General features: G+C 46.9%; 1 protein-coding gene across 1 annotated transcript; it reads left to right on the forward strand.

Moving 5' to 3' along the window:
* Nucleotides 1-1,084: 1,084 nt before the first annotated feature.
* LOC124695328 (putative FBD-associated F-box protein At5g56400) lies at nt 1,085-4,095 on the forward strand. The gene is made up of 3 exons (XM_047228183.1): nt 1,085-2,137; nt 2,614-2,796; nt 3,811-4,095. The coding sequence occupies exons 1-3, from the start codon at nt 1,085-1,087 to the stop codon at nt 4,093-4,095; spliced, it is 1,521 nt and encodes a 506-aa protein (XP_047084139.1).
* The last annotated feature ends 3,122 nt before the right edge of the window (nt 4,096-7,217 follow it).

The raw sequence follows: 7,217 nt of genomic DNA on the forward strand, positions 1-7,217 counted from the left end.
GTGCACTTCTGAATCAACGAGAACCTGACAACGCCTACAACGTCGTGCTTCAGCTTGAAGTAGGGGTCGAACTCTCGAACGCCGTGGAGGATATTCATGAACAACCCTTGCTCATCATATACCGGCGCCGAAAATTGTCGGCATGTGTTACGTCATCTGTGAAGTAGTCGTTGTGCAACATGGTATGCCCCTCCATCCTCTGCCGGGGCTTCGACTTCTTTCTTCCCGGCCTTGATCCTCCGCGGCGCAGCCTCTTCCGCTTCTCCGTCTCGGCGTCAAGCATATTCTGGAGGGACGCGATGATTAGTAAATGTTCCCAAATGTCGTCGTCGACGGCTTGCTCGTCCTCCAGCAGTCGGAAAAGCATCTCGTCATCGCTATCCATGTCTGAAGCAAAATTAATTGTTAAAATTCAGCCGCGGTAGATGAGGCAACGAACAGCGTCCTATCACGCCTACCCGACAAGGCGTCATACACATTATGTGCGCGGAGGTGGGGCAGATTTGACGCCGCGTTTTGGGATGCGCTGGCGAAGCGGTGGTGGCGAAAAGGCCGGCGAGAGAGCTAACCACCACGGCGGTGCCCGACTCAGAAGAGATCTGCCGTCCAAACGGTCGGAAGGCGCGAAGAGAAATAAAAGGCGCGAACCAACCGTTATGGAGGTGGTCGCCGACAGGTGGGACCCCGCCTCGCTTTTAGTTGTGTCCGGCGTGCTCGGAGCGTCCCGTGTGGACCGGGACGGGCTCGGAGCACCAGACACCATATTTAACCGCGCCGAACGAAAGGAGGCTTTGGGGCACGCGACTAAAACGAAATTTTATCCGATCCGTCCAAATACTTTTGGAGGCGGCTTTGAGGAAAGCGGTTGGAGAAGTTCATCCAATATTTTTTTTTTAATAAGAAGTTCATCCAATAAATGTCCATACACATCTAATAAACGGGCCAGCCCACAATCTCGGCAAACTCGCAGCTAGGCCCGCTCTGGCCAACCTTTTCCCATCCGCTCCTCAGCTGTGTGCGAAATCGACTACAGTACGCCGACCATTCCCAACTCGCCGGCGTGACCAAATCCATCTCCGAATCCATGGAGCACAGCGACGGGGAGATCGCCGCGCCACCCGAGGACCGCCTCAGCGCGCTTCCCGTCGACATACTCATCGACATCCTTCTCAAGCTCCGCGACGCCGCCGCCGCCGCCCAGACCAGCGGCCTCTCCCGCCACTGGCGCCGCCTCTGGGCGCAGCTCCCGGAGCTCTTCTTCCACCCCGCCACGCGTCCCAACGGCATCCGCGCCGCCATCGAGTCCAATGAATTGCTGGCCCTCCGCCGCCTCGAAGTCAAGGTCATCCACCCCACCCGCGAGTCCCTGGCGGCCTGGCTTCACATCGCCGCGCCCCGCCTCTCCGGCGACCTACGAATCATCAAGGCGGCGGGGCAGAGCGAAACGGAGGACGAGACCGCGCAAGGAGCCCCCCTTGAGCTACCCTGCTTCGAGAACGCCACCGCGATCCGCCTCGACCTAGGGAATCTCGCCCTCGCCATGCCGCCTGCCGGCGTATTCGCCGGGCTCACCGATCTCTTCCTGTCTGGCGTCGACCTGCGTGGTCCGTGCATGCTCGGTGATGCCGTCTCCTCGCCGCGCTGCCCGGCCTTACGGAAACTCGCCGTCCATGGCGCCTCGGGTCTAGCCAACTTTGCGATCCGCTCAGATTCTCTCCTGGAAATCGAGCTAAAACATCTCAAGGGAGACGGCGCCCTTGGTCTGGGCAACATCACCATTCGCTCCGAGTCTCTCTTGCAGATTGGTCTGATAAAAGTGCATGACATGCAGCAGCTCACTGTTCTTGCGCCGGCGCTCCAAGTGTTGAATGTGACCTACTGCTTTGCTCATGGCTCGACTTACAGTGAGCCGGTTGCAAACATCTGTGCCCCTCAGCTCATGTGCCTCTATTGGACCGATGCCTATGAACCAAGCTCAACCCAGTTTGGCAACATCAGAAATCTCAAGTGGCTGGACACATACCCTTTTCTTGTATATGGACAAGATTCCCGGAGATTATCAAATGATTGGTGTTTGGGCCTAATGCGGCGCTTTGAGAGCATCCTGTATCTCACATTCATCCTTGTCTATCCGCTGGTGAGTTAATTTTTATTTGAGTTATGCCATTACTGCGTAAACGTGGAATCCAAATTAAGGAATGTGCTGTATGCATACAACGAAATTCTCACTTTGTTTTCTTAGCTCAAGTCACTGAAACATGGTTTAGCACACCCAGTCATTTGTCCTTCATAGTACTGTAGCTTTTTAAACCTATGTTATGGGGTTACCTTTTTTTGCCTTTGAGTAGTTAGCTGACTTAAGTTGATGTGACAAACCGCTACACTCGCAGCACTAGTTTATACATTACTCAAGGGGGCACATGAGCTCTGATTTGCTAGCATAAAGGAACCATTTGTTATGTGTTATTGAATTTCTAAACAAGATCCTCGTCGCTTTCCATTTTTGATTAGTTATCCTTTTGTGACTTCCCATGGATCTAAACCATATGAAATTACGAACCATCAGAAATAAATAATAATCCATTATTGTGTCTTTGCATGACTCTACACCAGGACATTACCAACAAACAGTACTTGATGGAAGACATTGCAAGGTTCCCGGACATTGAAGGCTTGGCCCTGGAGATAAAGCCAAAAGGACATTCCTTTGGAGCAAGTGTGTTTCATGTTCTCCGGATGTGTACTGGTGTAAAAAGGCTGCGATTTACACTTATGGATGTAATTAGCCACACCGAGGTAACATTATCCTTTCCCTATTTGTCCGATAGCTTCTATGCATTCATATTTCTTGGCACACCTACGCTTGACCTGCTTAGTAGCCATACACTAGGCGTTAGCTTGATACTGGATACATTGCTGCAGATTATATGCATGGAAAAAAAAACAGCTTATGTATCTTGCAATGACAATGTATGTTACTCTAGGTGTTGAGAACTTGGTAAAATGTTTCATTCTTTAAATATGGTTAGTCTGCTGAAAATGCGCAAAATCATCAGGCAATGCATGTGGATTTTTTTCCGACAATGAAACGGAATACCTCCTTCATTTTGTCTTCTCTTCTTCAAGATCGTCCTCAGGTGACCTCTTTGTCGAGAGGGCGGCATGTTGCTTTGATTGTTCGGTTGTGGAACGGGGAGGCAGAGTAGGAAATGGTGGCATTGCAAGACAACTCGGCTGCTGGCAGCCATCATGGATCGGGGCAGGGGTGGTGATGCAGGAATGGTGAAGAGACAGCGGCTGCCAGAGGAAGTCACGGAAGAGAAAGCGGCTGACAGTGAGTTAGAGGAGGAACCGTCCCGACAGGATCCTGCTGTGTTGGCAGCTCCTATTAAAAATATATGGCAGTTACATGAATTTGACTTGAGTCATTGAATGGCCGGCTCAATCTTCATAAAAATACTAGGATTTAGGAGATAATATTAATGTAGTACTATTATTCTTTTGGCATTTGTTTTTAAAGATTGCATAAGACAATGGCAATGGCCTCAGGATAATTTAAGATCTTGTTCACTATGCTTAATCGATTGCACAATACTACCTGACTGTGTAAGTATTAATGTGTTTGTTGTCCGACTTCGAACAATCATATTCTCTGCAATAGGTTGGCTTCAAACTTTTTTTTCATTTATTGTTGTTTTGTAAATTTGTTAAAAACATGTTATATATCCTGCCACTAGTTCAATCGTTCTTATTTCATGGCATTAAATCTTATTGGCTGATCTTATTTATCTGATATGCACCTTGTTTCAGGCACAAAGTGCATGCCCATCAGATTGTGTCTGCGATCAGCTCCCAAATTGGAAGACCCAGGAACTCGCGCTGAATTGCCTCCAAGAAGTAACAATCCATAAACTGAATGGAACTGAACATGAAGCTGCTCTTATCAAACAGTTATTCGATTGGGCAACAGCGCTAGAAAATATGACAATAGCATTCCATGACTCAGTCCCCAAAAGAAAAGCCAAGGAGTTCTTCCAGATGCTTCAAAGTTTTTCCAGGCCTGAAATACGTATGAAGGGCCCTCACTTCGCCTAATGTAGTCGTCTCAACATTAGCTGAGAACCAAGCGTGCCTGAAACTTAAGGCGTACTGCTGCTTCTCCAAGAACACTTGAGCATGTTCCAAAAGACCAACTCACCAGTTTGTTGGTCTACACTTGTGGTCGTTTTGCAGTTCTCTTATCTCATATCAATATCAGTTGCACCCTATTGTTTACATGAGAGTCTGGTTGATCAGGCTTTATCAATCGCACTATTTGGCGCACTACCTTATATATAGTTTGCAGGGTGTACTAGACTGTTCATACATTTGTACCATTCAGATGTTCTTTTTATTTACTGTACTTTTTACATGTGGATGTCTAAGCTGAGGAGGCCGCAGTTCATCTAAGGGGCAATGCTGTTTGCATGTAGTAGTACTTTTAATTAATCAGTTGGTCTGTTTAGCTCATACATGTTTTCTCAATGGTAAGATATTGAGACAAATCAGGAGTTGCCATTGTTTTCTTATAGGGAACTAGTCGGAATTGTTAAACCAGTCCTCATGCCCGCTCGATGGAATGAATCCCCAAATCACATTCCCGGGTCTTCATCTGTTATGCTGCAGGCATGTCATGACATGGTGCTTATCCTTTGTCGCATCTTCAAGCAATCAGAAAGTGGAAATTGATGTTTAAGTGTGCTTCCCAATCAATATTCCTAGCATTTCCATTCATAGTGGTAAACATGTACTGTACCGTTTTATATGGTCCTGCACCCAGACTTCCTGATTTATGTTTATTTTTCTGCGTGTGCTCTGTTTAGCTGCACTGTTTTTTCCCTAGTATTTTCATGCTAGTATTTCTATTCACAGTACAAGCAGCTTTGCACTCCAAACAATTCGTTATTTATTTCGACACAAAAACTTATCACCAGCTAATCAGTGTACAAAATCGTACCACTTCCGGCACAGTTGCTTCCCAGAAAAACGTTACTACGCTTGGAGGAGGCAGGATGGCTGGCTGGTCATATTGATTTACATCGTTAATCGGCCGTTATTAAGAAGGATGTTTGTGACAACACAAGCGTCAGCTCTGATGATTACATCAAAGAAGAAGCGAATGGTAATCTCTGTAGCCATGTCACCCCCATGGATCGTGTCACGAGTCACGACAGCCGCAAGTATGCAAGAGACGATTGTTCAGCATCGTGAAGTTCTTGTAGAGAAACATGCCCGTGAGCCACAACGCTTGACACTGGGTTGGACACTGAGTTTGGTTGGTAGTAGTAGTTCAAACTACAGAAAAGTGCAATTGCGGATCACAAAATTTGAAAAAATAAGGTGACAAGGAAAGTTTACAGTATGGTAGTACAATTATTCTAAGACCATTATTAGTATGCATCTCTTATTCAAAATATGGCATGTAACAAACAATCATGCTCCGAGTCTTCATCTGTTATGCTGCAGTGGTTCATGTCATGGCATGGTGCGTATCATTGGTCACATCTTCAAGCAATCTGAGATCGAAATTTGGTGTGTAAGTGTGGTTGGGAACATTCAAAAAGAAATTGTGGTTGGGGTTGTGGGATTTTGGAAGATAACGTGAACAAAGGCTAAAAGTTAGAAAGTATCATGCTCCAAACTTCTCCTTGATTTGATCAAGCACGAGCTGTTCGTCCTGTTTGGTTTCTGTATATTCATTGACCTTGTTAACTTCCTGTAACATACCGACTTGGAGTTGAACTTTCTACTCAAAAAAGAATTTCCATGAAATTGAGTTCCATTACAGATTTACAGTGCATTACGGGTGTTAACCAACATTTTTTTTATATAAAACTAGACAAACGGGAGGTCATGTGTGACGTTATGATGATAAGCTAATTGGTGCTCCTACCTGCCGACATTTGAAGTACCCATTGATGAACACCCCTAGACAATTCAACCTTGGCAGAACAAGCCCTCCAGACATGTGAACATATACTATTATCTCATCTACTAGCTGTCATCCTGAATTATCTCAATGAATACGGAAGGATTTTTTTTTAAAAAAGGGGAAGGTTCAAAGAGCCTGACTTTGAATTAACAAAGACATCAACCGGCCAAAATTACAATGACAACAATAATAGAAAAGAAAAAAACTTGGGATACCAGCTAGAAATACAAACACATGTGGTGAATAGCTAAAGCCTAAGAAAAGAAACAAGCAGCACAATGATGTCTTTATATTTCTAGCCGGATCTCGGCGTTTGAAGGTTTAGGTCGAGCCATCGGTGTTTAGCTGAATCCTCGGGCTTCCTTGTAGAACTTGCAGTTCAAAAACCCCACAAGGCAATGGTGGCCAGCCATCCTAAGAGAGAGCGAGATCGAAATGCACCACCCCAACGCTTGTTAGATCTGGTTGAAGGGGGGGGGGGTACCCATACTTTCCCCGCCAGATCCCAAGCATGCCCCAGACTGGCTCCCTCGCGAGAGGAAGTCAAGAGGAGAGGGAGGGGGTGTCGCTGGCAGCCACCATGAGATCTCGCGCCATGGTTGACACCAACCCCAAGCTAGGTCCAAACTTTGACACCACCCCATGCTCCCCCGTGCACAACATACCGACAATAAGGGGCAAGGTGGAGCAGTGATACCATCAAAAACAAATGCCAACCAAAATGAAACGCGGGACGCCGGGGGGAGCAGTATGAGGAGCCCCACCGCCGCCATCGGCCGCACTGGCTTCGCCCGGCAGCATCCTCCGGCGATAGCGAAGGGAAGAGGAAGAAAGGAGGGGTGTCAGAGGCTAGGGTTTGGGTCTCCCCTAGGGCTGCCCTCGCAAGGGCGACGCGGAGGTCTTATATGTCTACTCCGTCCTAGTAGAGTAGGGAGAGCGGGGACTGCGGGAGAGACTTGAAGGTCTGCTCTTCCCTTGGTGATATCGTAGTTCTTCATACCAGACAAGGCTATTTGAAGCTTTTCGATGAATGACACATGCAATGTCAACCTAGAAACAAAATCATCAGAATAGAACCACATGATAATTGTTCCTCAAATCTGGGGATGGCCAAGGGAAATCTCCCAGTTGACCTAGTAGTGCAAGGGGTTAAGCGCCCATTGATGATACCCTTCCTCTGGTGGTAGCACCTGAACGGTAACACACATAACTCGATACTTACCTGGTGTTGGTATTTCTAATGATA

The sequence above is a fragment of the Lolium rigidum genome, chromosome 3 (genome assembly GCF_022539505.1).
Source record: "Lolium rigidum isolate FL_2022 chromosome 3, APGP_CSIRO_Lrig_0.1, whole genome shotgun sequence".
Classification (NCBI taxonomy): Eukaryota; Viridiplantae; Streptophyta; class Magnoliopsida; order Poales; family Poaceae; genus Lolium; species Lolium rigidum.

Excerpts from the sequence above, each read along its gene's own strand:
- LOC124695328 (XM_047228183.1), top strand. The coding sequence starts at position 1,085 with ATGGAGCACAGCGACGGGGAGATCGCCGCGCCACCCGAGGACCGCCTC. Across the intron at positions 2,138-2,613 it reads TCATCCTTGTCTATCCGCTG|GACATTACCAACAAACAGTA; the intron begins GTGAGTTAATTT and ends ACTCTACACCAG. Across the intron at positions 2,797-3,810 it reads ATGTAATTAGCCACACCGAG|GCACAAAGTGCATGCCCATC; the intron begins GTAACATTATCC and ends ACCTTGTTTCAG.